We start from the raw sequence: 22,348 nt of genomic DNA, 5'->3' as shown, positions 1-22,348 counted from the left end.
CCACATCTTATCCAACACAAGTCTTACTTGGGCAGAACAGACCAGTTTCCTGGACCCAGATCTTAGCTAAAATGCACGCTCAATGGAGAATCTCCATTTGAAAGTGTTTTTTTAGCCCAGAAATAGGTTTAATGTGGGCCTGGGAAACCTGCCCTGGGGAGTCAGCCCATTGGTTCAGCCAAGCAAAGTATGACTGACAGACAGTCATTATACCCTGATGAAGACAGCTTGTCTGTCGAAACGTGGTTATTAAATTATTGCATCTGAGCTCCTAGAGTGTGAGACTCTCCTTTTTTATTTCAAGTGTTCTACTCCGCTAGCCAGCACCTCGCCTAAACAGGTGTTCTACTCCGCTAGCCAGCACCTCGCCTAAACAGGTGTTCTACTCCGCTAGCCAGCACCTCGCCTAAACAGGTGTTCTACTCCGCTAGCCAGCACCTCTCCTAAACAGGTGTTCTACTCCACTAGCCAGCACCTCGCCTAAACAGGTGTTCTACTCCGCTAGCCAGCACCTCTCCTAAACAGGTGTTCTACTCCACTAGCCAGCACCTCTCCTAAACAGGTGTTCTACTCCACTAGCCAGCACCTCTCCTAAACAGGTGTTCTACTCCACTAGCCAGCACCTCTCCTAAACAGGTGTTCTACTCCACTAGCCAGCACCTCTCCTAAACAGGTGTTCTAATCCGCTAGCCAGCACCTCTCCTAAACAGGTGTTCTACTCCACTAGCCAGCACCTCTCCTAAACAGGTGTTCTACTCCACTAGCCAGCACCTCTCCTAAACAGGTGTTCTACTCCGCTAGCCAGCACCTCTCCTAAACAGGTGTTCTACTCTGCTAGCCAGCATCTCTCCTAAACAGGTGTTCTACTCTGCTAGCCAGCACCTTGCCTAAACAGGTGTGCGTTTCATTTGCCTCCAGATTGACAGACAGTCGTACCTGGTATGTAGGCAGGATGTGAGATTGGCTCTGATGTCTGTGGTCGGTGTATTCTGTTTGCACATACTTCCATGACTCAGCACTACCACATTTATGGTACTTGTTATATTTGCTTGACAGACACTGGTAGAATAGAGGAGACTGTTCCTGGGGTTAGATGGAGTGTAGAAGATGGTGGACTTGGCATGTGGACTTTCTATTACCGTAAAGGTTTTTGCATTGCTTTTTCTTACAGCAATAGGTATGTCTATGATACTTTGACATTCCATTAAAATGTAACAAAGGCTCACGACCATAACTCCATGCAGTTTTTCAATTTATGAATCCTCTCCGTCTCTCCTCAGATCCAGTGGATGTGTTGCGGATGCTGCAGCTGCCCTCTCTCCCCGAGGGTGTGCGGAAGGTTCCAGGCTTCTGCACCTCCCGCCGTGCCGGCTCCGCTGACCATGCCTACCGCATCACCAAGAAGGCCCAGATCTCTGCCCCCACCAATCAACTCTTCTCAGGTACCTCTATATCCATGTCTAACTAGGGTCGTGTTCATTAGGCACCAAACGGATGAAAACAGACTGAAACAGTGATGGACTGCCTGGACTTTACCAATAAGAAACGTTCATTTTTGTTTTCCGTTGCAAAACATTTCAAACGTCTTCCGATGCGTGCCCTAATGAACACGACCCAGGCCTCAAATGGACTAAAGCTACAACATACCTCATCCCTCAGGTTGACTTGGAAAGATGAGGTCGGCATTACCTGTAAATGGGATGGATTGCTGAAACAATGGACACAGACTTGGGCATACAATTCATGCCACGTGCCTTCTGTGAATTTATTTGTGTAATGTGTAATGATTGCTTTTTGTATTTTTCTTTTAGTGGTTCTTATCATTGTTGTTCGGTTTTAGGGTTTATTTTCATCTTACAATTACCTTAAGGAGGTTAGTTGGACCATAACTTTGCAGCTTTAGTGCTAGATTGCTTTTGCGTTAGGCATATAATTATTTCGTGCAAGAGCATGTGAAATGTAAATGCCTTTGGAAGAGCCTAAACACATTAACAGCCAACTAACTACCGTCTGAGACGCTGACGCGCCCTAGGATATCCTGAAAAGTCAAAAGCTCATTTTCTTAGTTTGGTTTCTAGATTTTTCTACACCCACCTTTTATGTCTTTTCACACTTCAATCCTTCAAACCCTCACTTTTAAATTCCAATAAAAGTTGCAACTGTCTACTCTTAGACAGCCCTAACTCATCAATCATCTACCCCTCTACTGTGTCTAATATCCTTCTTCCCCCAATGCCTCCCTCTCTCCCCTCTTCTTTCTTTCCTCCATGCCTCTTTCTCCTCTTTTATTCTCTTCATGCCTCCTCCTCCCCTCATCTCCTCCAGGTCGTTTCCCGGAGAACTTCTCCATTATGGCTCTGGTCAAGGCCCATGCGGGCCTCCAGGCCTTCCTGCTGTCCATCTACAGTGAGCAGGGTGTCCAGCAGCTGGGTGTGGAGCTGGGACGCTCCCCCGTCTTCCTGTACGAGGACCAGACCGGCAAGCCCGCCCCCGAGGACTACCCCCTCTTCAGCGGCATCAACCTGGCCGACGGCAAGTCAGTAACAACACGTCCCGCGGCTCTGTGTTTGTGTGTGTGGGGTGTGTGTTTGTGTGTGTTTGGGTGTGTGTTTGGGTGTGTGTGTGTGTGTGTGTGTCTGTGTCAGTATTTCCATGTGTACTGGGGTTTTCAGTGTTTGCATGCATGGTTGTTTTAGTTTTATGCATACACATTACATCATATGAATATCTTCTTCATTAGTCTGATTTTGTAGGGTTGTTATGAGATTTGACACATTTTGCCTCAGTGTCCCAGAACAGTGGTTTTCAAACTTCTCCTCAAGGACCCCCAGATGTTTCAGAATTGTGTTGTAGCCCTGAGCTATGTCACTGATTCAACTTATCAGTGGCTTGATAATTTGTTGACAAGTTTAACTTTGGTATGCTAGCTCTGAAATACATGGAATGGCTGTGGGTCCCCGAGGAGAGGTTTGAAAACCCCTGTCCCAGAACAGTCTGGTTTCATTCATGTGAAGTCCCATAAGTCTTTCACACACACACACACACACACACACACACACACACACACACACACACACACACACACACACACACACACACACACACACACACACACACTCACACACACACATACAATTTACACTGTGTACATTGGGGTTTCCTTTAAGCAACCCCCTCCAGCACATTACACATTTGTGCTTTATCTCCTCCCTGCCTGTAGGTGGCACCGCATCGCTATCTCCGTATCGAAGAAGAACGTCACCCTGCTCCTGGACTGTAAGAAGCGCATGACCAAGGCCCTGCCCCGCAGCAACAGCCCCGTGGTGGACACCAAGGGCATCACCGTGTTCGGAGCACGCCTGCTGGACGAGGAGGTCTTCCAGGTCAGAGGTCACTAGTCACTAGTACCATAGAGTTATACACTGAGTGTACAAAACATTAGGAACAATCTTCCTAATATTGATCTGCACCCCCTTTTGCCATCAGAACAGCCACAATTCGTCTGGGCATGGACTCTACAAGGTGTCGAAAGCGTTCCACAGGGATGCTGGCCAATATTGACTCCAATGCTTCCCACAGTTGTGTCAAGTTGGCTGGATGTCCTTTGGGTGGTGGACCATTCTTGATACACACGGGAAACTGTTGAGCGTGAAAAACCCAGCAGCGTTGCAGTTCTTGACACAAACCTATTCGCCTGGTGATAATATATAATTCACAAGTGATAGGCTAATATTGTCACCCATCAGATTATTCTTGATTTAATCTTGTCTTTACATATACTAAATAATATATGTGAGAAATTTGTTTTGATTTAGAATGGAACATTATCATGCACCTGTCTCGAAACAGGGGCAGGGGGAAAAAATACATGTCTTCTCTGCACTTAAATAGCGAATGGAGGACGCTTTTCATGTGGTTCATTTTCATGCCTGCCAGGTAGGCTATACTCCTGTTGTAAAGAGAAGCAATGTGCTTAATATTAGGAAAGTTGAGAAATAAATATAGTAGGCCTAGCCTATAGAAAGCTGTTGGGATCCTCCTCTTTTTAATAGAGGCCATCACTCTGTTTTCTCACACAATTGCATAGCCTATAGAAATGTTGAGCAACATGAGCTCATGGGCTCTCATTAAGTGTTTGATTAGATTTTCGATTACATTTGCATTGATCTCAGAGTGATTAGAGGGACAATAGAGTGCTGAGTGCCAGGCAGTTAGCAAGTTTGGTAGGCTACTAATGACCATCAGCAGCATCAGAGCTTGGAGAAGCCTAATTACTGTGACTAAACGGTCACGTGGAATTTGACTGCCTTCATGACTCATGACCGCCGGTGTGGTGGTAATACGGTCACCGTAACAGCCCTACGCCTGGCACCTACTACCATACCCCGTTCAAAGGCACTTCAATATTTTGTCTTGCCCATTCACTTCTGAATGGCTTAAAAATCCTTCTTTAACCTGTCTCCTCCCCTTCATCTACACTGATTTTAAGTGGATTTAACAGGAGACATCAATAAGGGATCATAGCTTTCACCTGGATTCACCTGGTCAGTCTATGTCATGGAAAGAGCAGGTGTTCATAATGTAGAGATATACATGTCCCAATATTATTAGATTGCTTCCTTTTCTCGTCTCCTCTACTTCCTGAGAACTGATAGGGAGAAAAACGGAATATGGGTCTAACTTCTTTCTTTGACCTATCAAGTTCTTACAGGTTTGTGGTCTTGAAGGAAAGGGGGCTAGGATTGTGAAGGCTACTGATTGTGGTAGCACTTTTATTAAGATATTCAATCTGCTTCAGTAAATAGGCTACCATGTTATGTTATTACCAAGCTCAACCACTCCCATTGACAGGATAACTAATGTTCTTCAATAATCTTCATCTTCTTCTTCTTGTTTGTCCAACAAAAACCTGATGAACCCTTATCCCTTCAAAATCAGCGGATCTGCTTTCAGCTCTGGAACTGATTCAAATTCAATGACTTCTCATTTCAATGAGGTTTTCTGTTTGTTTTCTAATTCCCACAGGGTGATATCCAACAGCTGCTGATCGCATCCAACCCTCAGGCTGCTTATGACTTCTGTGAACACTACAGCCCCGACTGTGACTCCCCTCTACCCAAGACCCAGTCCCAGGACCCCAACACATACGTGAGTAACACAGCAAAACACCACATACACTGAACAGTAACCTGGAAGTGATTTAGGATTCACCATTACACCACTAAGTCACCACAGTATTATAAAGTACCACTCACTATAAATGCAGCTCACGCCACTACAGTCTATCTATGCAGTCCAGCTACTTCAAACATCACGACAACAGCATAAAACAACTTGGACCCACACAAGCTAGTGCAACACAACACATTATAGCATAGTGCAGTGCAATACTGCCATCCTAAACCCAATATTCACTGATATGGTGGCATGTCCACGCAAACCCCACTGCTCACTAAACGCAGTGAGGCCTCGTCATCCTCAGACATCTACAGCTCCAGGAAGTCATCAAAGTGCTGCTCTGTCCTCTCGCATTATGAGTTTGTATCTATCCACTTTCCACAACACCTACGTGTGTTCTGAGGGAATTAAATAAAAGGAGAGCCCTTTGTTTACCACTACAAACAATACACAATACAAACAACGCGGTAATGCTTCAGTAATACAGGCAAACTGATGAGAAAGTGGTCAGAAGTCAAGTCATGTCAATTGTTTCCTCTTGGGAAAAATTGAGTTTTTAATTTGTTTGGGTTTGTTGAAATCCTAATGCAAGACTTATTTCAATAAAGACACACAAGCATTGAATCACAGTTGATTTGCACTCAACTTGAATAAAATGCTTTTTTAGAACAAAAGGGAAAGAGGATGATACAATCAGACTGCTTCTCTACTCTTCATCATTCCATTTCATGACTATGGAGAAGTATCACTTTGGATGCACCAATCACAGAAAACATGTATTAGAAATGCTGCTGAAATGATTGCTGTTGAATGAATATAAATCGGTGTGGTTTTATTCATTGCGTTGGTTTTCTCATTCATCAAGATCCTCCATGTGTCTCCATTACTATGGCTCCAGACATTCATCGACACATGGAGTCGTAATGAATCGAAAAACATTGCTTTTATTTACTTCTCCAATGCACTCGTCCCCACCATATTTCCCCCCTCACTCTCTCCTTTCATGCCTTCCTCTCCCCCCTCACTCTTCGCCCCTCCTGTCCTCCATTCCTCTGCCTATATCACCTTCTTGCCTACCTCCATCTCTCTCAGTACTTTGATGAGGACCAAGATGACCATGAATACCTCTATTATTATGGGGAAACAACAGACACCCCCTCCTCTCTGTCCATCTCCCCCTCCCCACAACTAGGGGGCCCCACTCAACAGGTAAAGAGGGAGGAAGAGAATCAAAATAGACAGAAAGGAAGGAGAGACAGAGGCACAGAGAAAGAGGTATGAAGGCAAATATATGTTTCAGGCTCAGTACATGAAAATAGAATGACAATTTTTGCACATCATTTTGTAGATGTTATGCAATGAGAGGGAAATCCCTTTCATAACCCCTGTATGTTTCCTTTTTTTAAATATCATATTATGAGGTCGCCATGCCTCTCTCCCTGTCACTCTATTTCTCCTCTGTAATACTGCCCTTCTCATGATGTCATTCACACGACCACTCATCCTCTTACATCACCTCGTTTCACCTCACCTATCACATTGTATTAACATTGTGTTATTCATGTTGCAGGAATGTCATTTACATGTTGTCATTGTTGTATATATGAGTATGTGTGGGTATGTTTACAACGTGCGGGCACTGGGGGTTCAGGTACAGCACACACTGCCCCTCTCTCCCTTATTCTCTGGCCACACTGGGCCAGACCAACTGTCAAGAGAAGGAAGGAAAATGAATTAATAAAAAAAAATGGACTTGATATATTTTGCTATAATTTTTTGCAATTGCTCATATGATTATTACCCTCAATTTGGAATTAACAACCTAATGCAGTACATGTTTTGTGCCAAAGTAAGCATTAAGATAGCGTCATATCACTGAGTCTCAGTTTAAGCAAATTCTTATGACAAAACAATAGAGCATTTGTCTAAAATGACTAGTTGAGGATGGGGAAGGATTATTCAACTCAGACAGCAGTGGGTGAGAAAGGGCTGCCATGCATCAGGTGTGTCCGTATTAACATATCATTGGCATGTCTGATTCATTATGGGATTAACCACTGCATTTCTGCTTTTCGTATGTATAAATGTAACTGCATGCTTCCACATATTTGACTGTATTATCGGTCTACCTGTCTTTTGATCAATATAAGGTATCAATGAGTCTGTCCCCCTGTACGCTCATGGTTATGCATTTCACCTGGATCTGGCATAAATATGCCCCTGTCTGCCCATTTGTCTGTCAATCTCTCTGTGTCTCAGTTTCACTGCCTGTCTAAATGCCTGTGTTTGTTAATGTAACTTTTCTATGTTATATTATCCCTCTGTTGTCAGTATCTCATTATGTGTACTATGCATGTTTTCCATAGCATGTCCAATGAGCTATTCTCTACATACACTACCGGTCAAAAGTTTTAGAACACCTACTCATTCAAGGTTTTTCTTTATTTTTGCTATTTTCTACATTGTAGAATAATAGTGAAGACATCAAAACTATGAAATAACACATATGGAATCATGTAGTAACCAAAAAAGTGTTAAACAAATCAAAATACATTTGAGATTTGAGATTCTTCAAATAGCCACCCTTTGCCTTGATGACAGCTTTGCACAATCTTGGCATTCTCTCAACCAGCTTCACCTGGAATGCTTTTCCAACAGTCTTGAAGGAGTTCCCACATATGCTGAGCACTTGTTGGCTGCTTTTCCTTCACTCTGCGGTCCGACTCATCCCAAACCATCTCAATTTGGTTGAGGTTGGGGGATTGTGGAGGCCAGGTCATCTGATGCAGCACTCCATCACTCTCCTTCTTTGTAAAATAACCCTTACACAGCCTGGAGGTGTGTTGGGTCATTGTCCTGTTGAAAAACAAATGATAGTCCCACTAAGCCCAAACCAGATGGGATGGCGTATCGCTGCAGAATGTTGTGGTAGCCATGCTGGTTAAGTGTGCCTTGAATTCTAAATAAATCACAGACAGTGTCACCAGCAAAGCACCCCCACACCATAATACCTCCTCCTCCATGCTTTACGGTGGGAAATACACATGCGGAGATCATCCGTTCACCCACACCGCGTCTCACAAAGAAACGGTGGTTGGAAACAAAAATCTCCAATTTGGACTCCAGACCAAAGGACAACTTTCCACCAGTCTAATGGCCATTGCTCATGTTTCTTGGCCCAAGCAAGTCTCTTAAAAACAGATTCAGTGTGTGCAATGTAGCAAGTTATGGAGGTAAGGCAATAAATAGGCTATAGTGCAGAATAATTACAATAGTATTAACACTGGAATGCTAGATGTGCAAGAGATTATGTGCAAATAGAGATACTGGGGTGCAAATGAGCAAAATAAATAACAATATAGGGATGAGGTAGTTGGGTGGGCTAATTTCAGATGGGCTGTGTACAGGTGCAGTGATCGGTAAGGTGCTCTGACAACTGATGCTTAAAGTTATTGAGGGAGATAAGAGTCTCCAGCTTCAGAGATTTTTGCAATTCGTTCCAGTCATTGGGCAGCAGAGAACTGGAAGGAATGGCGGCCAAAGGAGGTGTTGGCTTTGGGAATGACCAGTGAGATATACCTGCTGGAGCGCAGACTACGGGTGGGTGCTGCTATGGTGACCAATGAGCTAAGATAAGGCGGGGATTTGCCTAGCAGTGATTTATAGATGGCCTGGAGCCAGTGGGTTTGACGACGAACATGTAGTGAGGACCAGCCAACAAGAGCGTACAGGTCACAGTGGTGGGTAGTGTATGGGGCTTTGGAGACAAAACGGATGGCACTGTGATAGACTACATCCAATTTGCTGAGTAGAGTGTTGGAGGCTATTTTGTAAATGACATCGCCGAAGTCAAGGATCGGTAGGATAGTCAGTTTTACGAGGGCATGTTTGGCAGCATGAGTGAAGGAGGCTTTGTTGCGAAATAGGAAGCCGATTCTAGATTTAACTTTGGATTGGAGATTCTTTATGTGAGTCTGGAAGTTGAGTTTACAGTCTAACCAGACAACTAGGTATTTGTAGTTGTCCACATACTCTAGGGTCAGACCCGTCAGAGTGGTGATTCTGGTCGGGTGGGCGGGTGCCAGCAGCGTTCGATTGAAAAGCATGCATTTAGTTTTACTAGTGTTTAAGAGCAGTTGGAGGCTACTGAAGGATTGTTGTATGGCATTGAAGCTCGTTTGGAGGTTTGTTAACACAGTGTCCAATGAAGGGCCAGATGTATACAAAATGGTGTCGTCTGCGTAGAGGTGGATCTGAGAGTCACCAGCAGCAAGAAGCGACATCATTGATATACACGGAGAAAAGTGTCGGCCCAAGAATTGAACCCTGTGGCACCCCCATAGAGACTGCCATAGGTCCAGACAACAGGCCCTCCGATTTGACACACTGAACTCTATCTGAGAAGTAGTTGGTGAACCAGGCGAGGCAGTCATTTGAGAAACCAAGGCTATTTAGTCTGCCAATAAGAATGCGGTGGTTGACAGAGTCGAAAGCCTTGGCCAGGTCGATGAAGACGGCTGCACAGTACAGTCTATTATCAATCGCGGTTATAATATCGTTTAGGACCTTGAGCGTGGCTGAAGTGCACCCGTGACCAGCTCGAAACCGGATTGCATAGCGGAGAAGGTACGGTGGTATTCGAAATGGTCAATTATCTGTTTGTTAACTTGGCTTTCGAATACTTTCGAAAGGCAGGGCAGGATGGATATAGGTCTGTAGCAATTTGGATCTAGAGTGTCACCCCTTTGAAGAGGGGGATGACCAGCGGCAGCTTTCAATCTCTGGGGATCTCAGACGTTATGAAAGAGAGGTTGAACAGACTAGTAATAGGGGTAGCGACAATTTGCGGCTAGTTTTAGAAAGAAAGGGTCCAGATTGTCTAGCCCAGCTGATTTGTAGGGGTCCAGATTTTGCAGCGCTTTCAAAACATCAGCTGTCTGAATTTGTGTGAAGGAGAAGCGGGGGGGCATGGGCAAGTTGCAGCAGAGGGTGCAGAGTTGGTGGCCGGGTTAGTGGTAGCCAGATGGAAAGCATGGCCAGCTGTAGCAAAATGCTTGTTGAAATTCTCGATTATTGTAGATTTATCGGTGGTGATAGTGTTTCCTAGCCTCAGTGCAGTGGGCAGCTGGGAGGAAGTGCTCTTATTCTCCATGGACTTCACAGTGTCCCAAAACTTTTTGGAGTTAGTGCTACAGGATGCACATTTCTGTTTGAAAAAGTTAGCCTTTGCTTTCCTGACTGCTTGTGTATATTGGTTCCTAACTTCCCTGAAAAGTTGCATATCGCGGGGGCTATTTGATGCTAATGCTGTACGCCACAGGATGTTTTTGTGCTGGTCAAGGGCAGTCAAGTCTGAGGAGATCCAGGGGCTATATCGGTTCTTAGTTCTGTATTTTTTGAATGGGGCATGTTTATTTAAGATTGAGAGGAAATTACTTTTAAGGAACAACCAGGCATCCTCTACTGACGGAATGAGATCTATATCCATCCAGGATACCTGGGCCAGGTCAATTAGGAAGGCCTCCTCGCTAAAGTGTTTTAGGGAGCGTTTGACAGTGATGAGGGTGGTCGTTTGACCGCGGACCCGTTACAGACGCAGGCAATAAGGCAGTGATCGCTGAGATCCTGGTTGAAGACAGCTGAGGTGTATTTAGAGGGTATGTTAGTCAGGATGATATCTATGAGGGTACCCATGTTTACGGATTTAGGGTTGTACCTGGTAGGTTCGTTGATAATTTGCGTGAGGTTGAGGGCATCTAGCTTGGATTGTAGGATGGCTGGGGTATTAAGCATATCCCAATTTAGCTCACCAGCAGTACAAACTCTGAGGATAAATGGGGGGCAATCAATTCACATATGGTGTCCAGGGAACAGCTGGGGGCTGAGGGGGTCTGTAGCAAGCGGCAACAGTGAGAGACTTATTTCTGGAAAGGTGGATTTTTAGAAGTAGAAGCTCAAACTGTTTGGGCACAGACCTGGATAGTATGATAGACTCTGCAGGCTATCTCTACAGTAGATTGCAACTCCACCCCCTTTGGCAGTTCTATCTAGACGGAAAATGTTATAGTTGGGGATGGAAATTTCAGAATTTTTGGTGGCCTTCCTGAGCCAGGATTCAGACACTGCTAGAACATCAGGGTTGGCAGAGTGTGCTAACGCAGTGAATAACTCAAACTTAGGAAGTAGACTTCTGATATTTATGTGCAAGAAACCAAGACTTTTGCGATTACAGAAGTCATCAAATGATAGCGCCTGGGGAGTAGGAGTGATACTGAGGACTGCAGGGCCTGGGTTAGCCTCTACATCACCAGAGGAACAGAGGAGGACTAGAATAAGGATACGGCTAAAGGCTTCTTATTGGTGTCCTTTAGTAGTGGTTTCTTTGCAGCAATTCGACCTTGAAGGCCTGATTCACACAGTCTCCTCTGAACAGTTGATGTTGAGATGTGTCTGTTACTTGAACTCTGTGAATAATTTATTTGGGCTGCAATTTCTGAGGCTGGTAACTCTAATGAACTTATCCTCTGCAGCAGAGGTAACTCTGGGTCTTCCATTCCTGTGGTGGTCCTCATGAGAGCCAGTTTCATCATAGCGCTTGATGTTTTTTGCGACTGCACTTAAAGAAACTTTCAAAGTTCTTGAAATTGTCCATATTTACTGACCTTCATGTCTTAAAGTAATGATGGACTGTCGTTTCTCTTTGCTTATTTGAGCTGTTCTTGCCATAATATGGACTTGGTCTTTTACCAAATATGGCTATCTTCTGTATACCCCCCCTACCTTGTCACAACACAACTGATTGGCTCAAACACATTAAAAAGGAAAGAAATTCCACAAATTAACTTTTAAGAAGGCACACCTGTTAATTAAAATGCAGTCCAGGTGACTAACTCATGAAGCTGGTTGAGAGAATGCCAAGAGTGTGCAAAGCTGTCATCAAAGGAAAGGGTGGCTATTTGAAGAATCTCAAATATAAAATATATTTTGATTTGTTTAACACTTTGCTGGCACCCCAATGGTGGAACAAGCTCCCTCACGACGCCAGGACAGTGGAGTCCCTCACCACCTTCCGGAGACATTTGAAACCCCACCTCTTTAAGGAATACCTGGGATAGGATAATGTAATCCTTCTACCCCCCCCTTACCCCCCCCAATTTTTTTTTTAAATAAAAAATAAAAAATAAAATAAAACATTGTAAAGTGGTTTACCCACTGGCTATAAGGTGAATGCACCAATTTGTAAGTCGCTCTGGATAAGAGCGTCTGCTAAATGACGTAAATGTAAATGTAAATGTGACTACATGATTCCATATGTGTTATTTAATAGTTTTGATGTCTTCACTATTATTCTACAATGTAGAAAATAGTAAAAATTAAGAAAAACCCTTGAATGAGTAGGTGTTCTAAAACTTTTGACCGGTAGTGTATATGCACACACACTCTACATATTTTTTATTTGCCTGAATTTGAATATATCTGCTCCCATCTGTGTATTTTCTTCACTAGTTAAGATATCAGATCACGACCCAGTAAAACTAACTTTTGTGCAATGCTGCTTCTTCTCTGTGGCTATGAGCTCACAGCTCTCTCACAGTTGGACGGCTCAGTGCATCAGAGGCTTCTCAGTGTGTCCTTGGCTACAGCTTTACCTGACCGTTACATCCCCAGTGCCTCCGCAAGCCACAGGCTCCAGTTTTCATTAGCACAGAGATGCTGCTTTTTTAATATGGAGAATGGCATTACTGGAGAGATCAGCATCCATTGCACTGTACAAGCTGAGTATTAGGCTACACACTGTATTAAATTGACTGCCAAAAGGTGATTCTACACTGACCCCTGTTGTAATTTGAGTCTTGTCATTGGCAAATAACTACATTCCTACCTTGTTCCGATTAGTCAAGGTTTAAATTGGCTGTAAAATGCTCAGTTCCCATCTTTCATGTGCTACATTGACACAAAGTATTTTTAATAGGTGCCCACTTTCTGCTGTATCCAGTAATGCCAGAACAGTCTCAGTAAATTACCCAAGCCTAAGCCATCTTTAAATCACTGTGTCTCAAAACATCCACCCTTGTCTTTCTCTCTCCATCTATCCATCCCTTGTTCCATCATCCCCTCCCACCCCCCAATGTATCTCTCTACCTCTCCTCTCTCAACACCCACCCACCCTCACAAACTACAACACAACACAACCAATACGCATGAACAACAGAAGGATGCCATTGGCAATGCTGACAAACGCAAACCTGTAGTAGTTAAGGCAGATAAACCTGTAGTAGTTAAGGCAAATAAACCTGTAGTAGTTAAGGCGGCAAAACCTGTAGACGTTAAGGCGGCCAAACCTGTAGTAGTTAAGGCGGCAAAACCTATAGTAGTTAAGGCGGCAAAACATGCCCCATCCAAACCTGCGAAAGCAGAGATTGCCAAGCTTGAGGCCACAGCTGCCGCACCTGTCACAGCCAAACCAGCTAAAACCAAACCTACTGCTGCTAAGCCCACCAAAGCCAAGCCTTCCCCGGCCAAACAAGCCAAAGCCAAACCAACTGCAATTGAAGTCCTCCTGGCCAAGATCAAACCCACTGCAGTCACACCAGTGGCCAAGCCCACACCTGCCACAAAAAATGGCAGTGAAAAAAATGTCAATGGCAAACCTGTAGTAGAGAAGAAACTAAATGGTAATTTCAAGGTCAATGGCAATGCCAAACCTGTAGTTGAGAAGAAAGTAAATGGTAATTCCAAGGTCAATGGCAATGCCAAACCCTGTAGTTGAGAAGAAAGTAAATGGTGAGGTCAAAGTTAAAGGCAATGGCAACAGTAAAACTGCTGAGGATAAGAAAGTTAATGGTAATGGCAAAAGCGGCAGTGACAAAAAAGCTAATGGTAATGGTGTAGAAGCAGCAAAACCTGAAACCACTAAAGCCCGGCCAGAAAAAAAAGTCACTAAAGTTCAAATAGAAAAAACTGTGGTCAGTAAAGTGAAATCAGCAAAACCAGAAAACAAAGTAGTGGTAGTAAAAACAGTGGTCAAACCAGCAAAAGCAGAAACTACCAAAGTCGAGGTAGCAAAAACCGAAGTCAAAGTTAAAGTAGTAAAAACCGAGGTCACTAAAATTAAGGAAGCGAAAACCGAGATCACTAAAGCCAAACCAACAGAGTCAGTTGTCAACAAAGTTCCTCCCTTCCTCAAACCTGTACCGAAGAAAGAGCTGCCAAGCCCTGAACCTGCACCCCCTAAGCCAGAGAAAACCAAGGTGGGGCTTGATGTAAATAACATCAAATCGATGACCAAAAAAATGCCTCCCTTTGGCAAGACTGCACTCAGTGGCACCATCGTCCCTGTGCCGGAAAAACCAAAGAAGAAACCGGGCAACGGTTATCAACAGGTACAAACAAAGAGCCCGTGGTGGCAGTCCAGAGCTGTATCTTCCACCTATCCCTTCTAGGAACCAGGTTGTTATCCATCCAGATTTTACTGCCAATGTCCGTTCAACAAGCAGACTTGTAGTGTCTGCTTAAAATGGATGATAGTTTTAGTTCCGAGTTTTGACTTTAGACACAAATTTGGTGCGCAGAGATTTTTCATATATTTTATACATATATTTATATACATACCTTCACAATGGGTATATTACTTACATAGATTACAGTAATATTAAAAAGCTGTGACTCTTATTTGTTTCATATTCATATCTATATAATAACTAACTGATTTATACTTGCTGTCTAAATTATACATATAATTTACAAATCTTTGATTTACCATCTATAAAGCTAAAACTGCACAGTTTGACATAATTTATGAATTTGCATTAATTGTGACTGCAATGCTTTTTCGAATGAACCACCAACAACTATAGAATTTAGTGTAAAACCTAGGTGGTGGACAACCTGGTCCTCAGAAAGGAAGTTGGCGCATACCAACCTGGACCCTCTCTTCCGTTTATATATCTATATGATGGTGAGAACCTATATGATATAGCGGTATAACAGACTGTCATATTGAAGCATGGCTATCTGTACAGTCTCTCCGTTTCCTTACAAACTCCCCTTCAAAGCTCCTGAAACTCAGAACCTGTTCTCAACGTTCACACAAAGCCTGTTGTCTTTTATTATTAATAATGAGTGGTGCACTAATCAAGTGAATGAGCTGTGTGCATGTGTTTCTTACACAGAAAAAGAAGACATAAAACATATGTACCCACACAATCTGTAGACAATACAACAACATTTTTCACATTTCTCTGTGTCTTTACTTCTCTCAAACGTGTGTTCTCTCAAAGACGTGTCCTTGTCTTGATCATATTTGAATTAAATATGAATGAAGCAGTCTCACAGAAACGAAGCATGCTGAACATGCTTAAGTATCAGTTCAACTTCATTCAGTGCACATTGTAGACCTCTGGCTCAATTACTATTAACATGCAAGTCGAATTGAGATGGGAGAGTATCTTAATGTAATGAAACTCTAAGATGGTTTCTCAGCAACAAAAATGTAATGTCAAAACCATATGTATTACAATGATCAGATAAGTGTGCACTGATTGAAAATAAGTAAGTATTTAGTTATTGTGAATACCTCTGCTCTGATGCTATTTGGAACTAGTTGAACTTGTTCTGTGAGGCTGCTTTTTGTGATTACAACTTTTTGGTTAAAGTCTGTCCCACTTCACAGAGGTTACCAAACAAAATATGCATCCACTATTAATAACATTGATAATCTATCTCACCAGGAGTGGTCAAGTTGAGGCCTTCTCTAACCTTCTGACATCAGCAGAAGAGCAGACTTGACCTAATGAACCTATCATGGCATTGTGGCTTTTTTTACAGTCAAAATTGTTCAGGAATTCAATAAATAAATTTTAGCATGGACAGTTCATCTCGATGATTCCTAAATCTTCCGGATGGCAACATTTATAGTCATCAAGATTTTTTAACTGCTCAAATTTATTTCTAACTCAAAGTGACATTTCTAAACTTTGAAAACATGTTTTGCCAGAGAACTCTTTGGCAAAACTCTTTTGATGTTTGCCTTTTTACCTGACAAACATCCCCTGAAATGTGTCTGATCCTTTCTTTTAACACATCAGTCATAATCCTGACCATCTTTAAACTAACCACCCTTTCTCATTCTAACCTGCCCACCTCATCTTGACCTGACCAATCAGGATGTAGAAACTGCAAATTCTGAGGCTGGCCACACCCCTACAGGGTCGGATTATTATTATGAGGAGGCGGTCCTACAGCCAGAGAGTGAGGTGATTGGACAAGAAGCGACCACTGGCCAGGTAAACTGCACAAAACAGTGGGAGAAGACGCCATCGATATCGCACTAGTTCAAAAGACTCCCCAGCAAAAGTCAATACACACATTCATTATTAGATACTATTATATGCTTCAGAGTAATTCCTATGTGGAGGTGAGCCCAGCCATCCAGTAGTTTAGCAAAGTAGTCTAACAAGTTGTCACGTACCATAACACTCCTAACCATTTTACAATTTTTTTGCCACCAGTGCCATGAGACATGCCACACCTTTTCAAAGAGGAATGCACCACATTCATTTGGGTGTGTCAAACATTTTCATGTGGCTCTCATTTTCCCTAACCCAAGATAATTTTTTGTTCTCATATCAAGATTCTATTTGATAACACATTTAGTCTTGAAATAAGAACAAAAATCTTGAGAAAATGGGAGTCGCATAAGAATATTTGATATACACAACAAAGGAATGGATATCATGCATTCTTGTTTGACAGCATATCTAACTGCATTTTTAGAGTGAATTATAGTGGCTATCCTCAGCCCTATCAGCCAGAATGTGTGACTCTTTCCTCACAGTTCTGTTTTATGTTCTCTTTATTTTATAGGAATAGTTTTTTTATTATTATCTTGGTAAATGGTAAATGAGATTTTTTTTCTGTTGAGAAATAAATAGGTTCCTTAATTTCAATAGCCATAATTCTATTCAGTCATTGTTATCTATATCATCAATGTCGGACCTTTTATCAAATGGTTTACATAACCAGCAGTGGTAAGTTGAATAGAAAAAAGAACGTAGTAATAGCTTTGCAAAATAGCAGCAGCTTTTGTTTTCACAAAGTGGGGTGCTTCACCTCATTCTTGTGTGTTTGTGTCAGTGAGTCTTATAAACTAAAATATTATACTGTATGACATATTAGTGTATTGCTAGCCCACAATTATTTTACATCCTTTTCACTAAACTCAATCATTAGACACAAACACACAAGCTGGTGATGAACCATATAAGCTTTGGTGGAAACATGCCATTATTATAAGCCTAAGAATAAACACAAATATGCCTACATGTGTAAGTGATGATGGCCTCAGAAAGACCAGAAGGCTCTTAATGAAATTCATGGAGATATTAATGGAGCGTGAATAAGCCTTCCATGCTTTGGTGAGGGAATTACCTGAAGAACTGGCTGTTCCTTTGATGTCCACCAGGTGTCACTATGCTCTATGTCCCCCTGTCAGTGTCTGTGTTTTTCCAAAGGTAAGACTTACCACAATCTTTGCCGTCTCCTTTTCTCCCGGTATCTCTTTGCTTCTTTATCTATCATTCACTGTCATCCTTTTCCTTATATTGACATTACTGTCAATTTACTTTTCGTCAATATCTTTGATTTCTTTTCTATGATCCTTTTCTTCTTCTTCTCTTTCTCTTCCTCTCCATTCTCTCTTTCGCTATCTCTCTCTTTGCTCTTTTTCTCTCTTTTGGCACCTCCATTCCGTCATCGCTCTGCCCCAGGTGGAGGAGACATTGGTGGCAGAGGAGGTAGATTTGGCCAAAGCAGGTGGTGAGGTCGAGGCCTTTACTGAGGAGTATGTGACTGGAGACCTTGGCATGAAGGAATACGACTATTCCTACAAGGACTACAACGAGCCCCTGCCTGAAGGAGAGACCGACGGCAACATGGGCCCCGCCCTGTCCGCTGTGACAGACGAGGGAGGCGTAAGTCACTCCGCTTCCACTAAATCTTTATTTCAATCCTAACAGGAACTGAAATAGGATTTGTGTATACTGGGTGTATACTCTACTTAGTATGCATACACAAAGAGGTACTAAAGGCGCAGCAAATGATCTGGCTCGGATCTCATTTGTTTTTAATGCCTGTCTATGTGTATGGCTTCATTTGGACTTGCTATTAAGCTAGAGGTTATAGGTCGCTCTGAGGGAAGGATGCCCTGAAGACTTTTCAGTGAGGAGAGTTGTTAAAAGTTTTCGCCCAACGAGGGGCTGGACTTATTCATATAATTTGTTTATACACTTAGACACTGTGGTCTCTTTAGACTACTCTTAAGATTACAATACCTCGGACATAAAACAGGTGAACTTTATTGCTTCTACAACCTTGTAAATAGCAATATTTTGGCGACCATTTTATGATTCAAACCCACTCTGTTCGCTTGCCTTTAGTAGTAAAGACCACAGTATATATTCTGTCTGCACTGAATGTATCTCTCATTAATACTATGTTGTGTATGTGGTATTATCAACCCAGCACACATCATTTGCAGGTATGTCTTCTGTAACTTGTTTATGATCCATTCATTTATTCAGTTTGATAAGGAGCTACAAAATGTCCTATGAAACGATGCCATTGAGAAATGGTTAACCCATTAAATAGTCCCCTTGCCTTTACAAACAAACACTACAACACCTAATTTCTCCACGGCCGTGCCGTAGAACAATTTTGAGCTACCTTTGGGTCACGTGTGAATCAACTGTTTTCATGAAGTTGCTTTTATGACTATTTCTACCTCACTCTGTTGGCTACACGTCACGCCGACAGGTTTGACAAAAGCTCTTGGTTGAGTGTGTGTCGTGTCTGTAAGCATATGCATTGACTGCGCTGTATTGTGGGTTACATGTGTGTTTTCCTCAGGCCTCAGTGAGTGCCGTAAAAGGAGAGAAGGGAGAGCCTGCTGTCCTTGAGCCTGTGAGTTGCCATTTATGATGTCATTTAGTTATTATAACTGCTCCTGTGCGCTGTGACCTCCTCATCTACAGGGGGCACCACAACATTCAGTAGTCAACATTAGCTTCACAAGAAGCAGTTTAGTATTCCATTGGAATTTCTATGGGAAGAAGTAGCAACGTCTAGCATTGAAATACTACCACTATCTCTCACAGTCTCCATTTATTTTGCATTCTTCACAGGGTATGTTGATTGATGGACCTCCAGGACCAGAGGGACCAGCAGTAAGTACATTTCATCCACCTCTTTCTACTGAAATGTGTCTCATAGAATAGAATACCTTTATTTACCGTACTCATCCCAACCTCCTCTTCTTCTTTCTTAGGGTCTCCCCGGACCTAATGGTCCATCTGGCCCTCCTGGCTCTGTTGGTGATCCTGGCGAGAGGGTGAGTCTTAATCTTATATTTATATCTATGGTTCTGATAAAGTTATATTTTCTATACGGTTGTCTATGGTTGAGATGTAGTTGTCTTGTTGTGGAGGCTGACTGTGCTGTGCTGGAATCTCCTCCTGCAGGGCCTCCCTGGAAAGGCTGGTATTGCTGGTGCCGATGGTGTGCCCGGCCCCCCTGGAACGTCTGTCATGCTGCCCGTGAGTGCCCTCCTGTCAATCGTCTCTAAAACCCACCCACATTACCTCTTGACCTTTGTTTCTGTCCCTCTCCTTCTCTCAGTTTTCTCTCAACAACCCTCTATCCTCCCTCCCATGTTCTCCCTCAGTTTGCTTACTTCTCCTATTAGGACTCCACTACTTTCAATGGATTGAAGATGCCACAATGAATTTGGTGACCATTTTTTCCCTCTCTGTAGTTCCGTTTCGGAAGCAGTGGAGGAGACAAGGGTCCCATCGTCTCAGCACAGGAAGCCCAGGCTCAGGCCATTCTGTCTCAGGCCAGGGTGAGTGATGAGAGTTTAACACTGTCCATCACACTGGTTTATCACACAGCTTTAGCGCGCTCGACAAAACATGACAAAACAAATGATTTAACAAACACAGCATAAGGACAACATGCAGGTTGAATGCAGTCTCTTTTGGTCAGTGTTCTTAAGCAGTGCTCATGTGTTCTTCAGCGTGTGTTCAAAATGATCTAAGTAATGGCTAAGTGCTGACATGGCCTCTTGTTGTTTCTACTTTCTCTTAGCTGGCTCTGAAGGGACCACCTGGACCAATGGGCTACACTGGACGCTCAGGACCCCTGGTGTGTACCGTCACCTTTCCTCCATCACATTTCCTTAATTCACAATCTGACGATGTATCATAATATTGACCATGTATAGGTGGTCCCCAGATCGTCATGGGGATAAAGTAAACAGAGTGGCTAGGCTATTTGATTGATGTCTGTGTGTTACTCTGTCATAATTATTGTTTCTGTTCTATCTCAGGGTACCCCTGGAAGTCCTGGGCTGAAGGGTGAGGGTGGGGATCCTGGACCTCAGGTAAAGAGATATTCATCCCAGAACCACGTCTGTGGACTTCTTTCCCTGTATCTGGCTCTGACCACAGATTGACTTTATATAGGTTATTTTACACCACTCCAGTGCTGGTCAGTTCCAAAGAGACGGTTGTTTTTTCCTCAACTGAAATGTAATAGTAGAGACTATTTCTCTATATGTGTTTATAATTGATACTCAATTCAGACAGGCATTCATTAAATAAAATAAAATGTTATTTGCCACATGCACCGAATACAACAGGTGTAGACCTTACAATGAAATGCTTACTTACAAGCCCTTTACCAACAATGCAGTTTTAAGAAAAAAAGTGTTAAGTAAAAAATTGATAAGTAAAAAATAACAAGTAATTAAAGAGCAGCAGTAAAATATAATAACAGTAGCGAGGCTATATACAGGGGGTACCGGTACAGAGTCAATGTGCGGGGGCACCGGTTAGTCAAGGTAATTGAGGTAATATGTACATGTAGAGTTAAAGTGACTATGCATTGATAATAAACAGAGAGTAGCAGCAGCGTAAAAGAGGGGGTGGGGTGGGGTTGCGGGACAATGCAAATAGTCTGGGTAGCCATGATTAGCTGTTCAGGAGTCTTATGGCTTGGAGGTAGAAGCTGTTAAGTAGCCTTTTGGACCTAGACTTGGCGCTCTGGTACCGCTTGCCGTGCGGTAGCAGAGAGAACAGTCTATGACTACGGTGGCTGGAGTCTTTGACAATTTTTAGGGCCTTCCTCTGACACCGCTTGGTATAGAGGTCCTGGATGGCAGGAAGCTTGGCCCCAGTGATGTACTGGGCTGTACGCACTTCCCTCTGTAGTGCCTTGCGGTCGGAGGCCGAGCAGTTGCCATACCAGGCAGTGATGCAACCAGTCAGGATGCTCTCGATGGTGCAGCTGTATAACTTTCTGAGGATCTGAGGACCCCATGCCAAATCTTTTCAGTCTCCTGAGGGGGAATAGGCTTTGTCGTGCCCTCTTCACGACTGTCTTGGTGTATTTGGAGCATGATAGTTTGTTGTTGATGTGGACACCAAGGAACTTGAAGCTCTCAACCTGTTCCACTACAGCCCCCTTGATGAGAAGGGGGGCGTGCTCAGTCCTCTTTTTTTTCCTGTTGTCCACAATCATCTCCATTGTCTTGATCACGTTAAGGGAGAGGTTGTTATCCTGGCACCACACGGCCAGGTCTCTGACCTCCTCCCTATAGGCTGTCTCATCGTTGTCGGTGATCAGGCCTACCACTGTTGTGTCGTCGGCAAACTTAATGATGGTGTTGGAGTTGTGCTTGGCCATGCAGTCATGGGTGAACAGGGAGTACAGGAGGGGACTGAGCACGCACCCCTGAGGGGCCCCCGTGTTGAGGAGTAGCATGGCAGATGTGTTGTTACCTACCCTTACCACCTGGGGTTGGCCCGTCAGGAAGTCCAGGATCCAGTTGCAGAGGGAGGTGTTTAGTCCCAGGGTCCTTAGCTTAGTGATGAGCTTTGAGGGCACTATGGTATTGAACGCTGAGCTGTCGTCAATGGATAGCATTCTCACGTAGGTGTTCCTCTTGTCCAGGTGGGAAAGGGCAGTGTGGAGTGCAATAGAGATTGCATCATCTGTGGGTCTGTTGGGGCGGTATGCAAATTGGAGGGGGTCTAGGGTTTCTGGGATAATGGTGTTGATGTGAGCCATCACCAGCCTTTTAAAGCACTTCATGGCTACAGACGTGAGTGCTACG

At 43.3% G+C, this 22,348-nt stretch overlaps 1 protein-coding gene across 1 annotated transcript in view; it reads left to right on the top strand.

The window, feature by feature from the left end:
• LOC121586463 (collagen alpha-2(XI) chain-like) overlaps window positions 1–22,348 on the top strand; it is a 52,498-nt gene that overhangs the window by 10,395 nt on the left and 19,755 nt on the right. The window contains 13 exon segments of the mRNA XM_041903161.2: window positions 1,281–1,442; window positions 2,326–2,536; window positions 3,221–3,383; window positions 5,026–5,148; window positions 16,344–16,463; window positions 17,946–18,149; window positions 19,084–19,137; window positions 19,359–19,400; window positions 19,502–19,564; window positions 19,695–19,769; window positions 19,988–20,074; window positions 20,320–20,376; window positions 20,561–20,614. Coding sequence (XP_041759095.2) covers window positions 1,281–1,442; window positions 2,326–2,536; window positions 3,221–3,383; window positions 5,026–5,148; window positions 16,344–16,463; window positions 17,946–18,149; window positions 19,084–19,137; window positions 19,359–19,400; window positions 19,502–19,564; window positions 19,695–19,769; window positions 19,988–20,074; window positions 20,320–20,376; window positions 20,561–20,614 — 1,415 coding nt within the window.

The sequence above is a fragment of the Coregonus clupeaformis genome, chromosome 17 (assembly GCF_020615455.1).
Source record: "Coregonus clupeaformis isolate EN_2021a chromosome 17, ASM2061545v1, whole genome shotgun sequence".
Classification (NCBI taxonomy): domain Eukaryota; kingdom Metazoa; phylum Chordata; class Actinopteri; order Salmoniformes; family Salmonidae; genus Coregonus; species Coregonus clupeaformis.
This window is presented reverse-complemented; position numbering and strand designations above follow the sequence as displayed.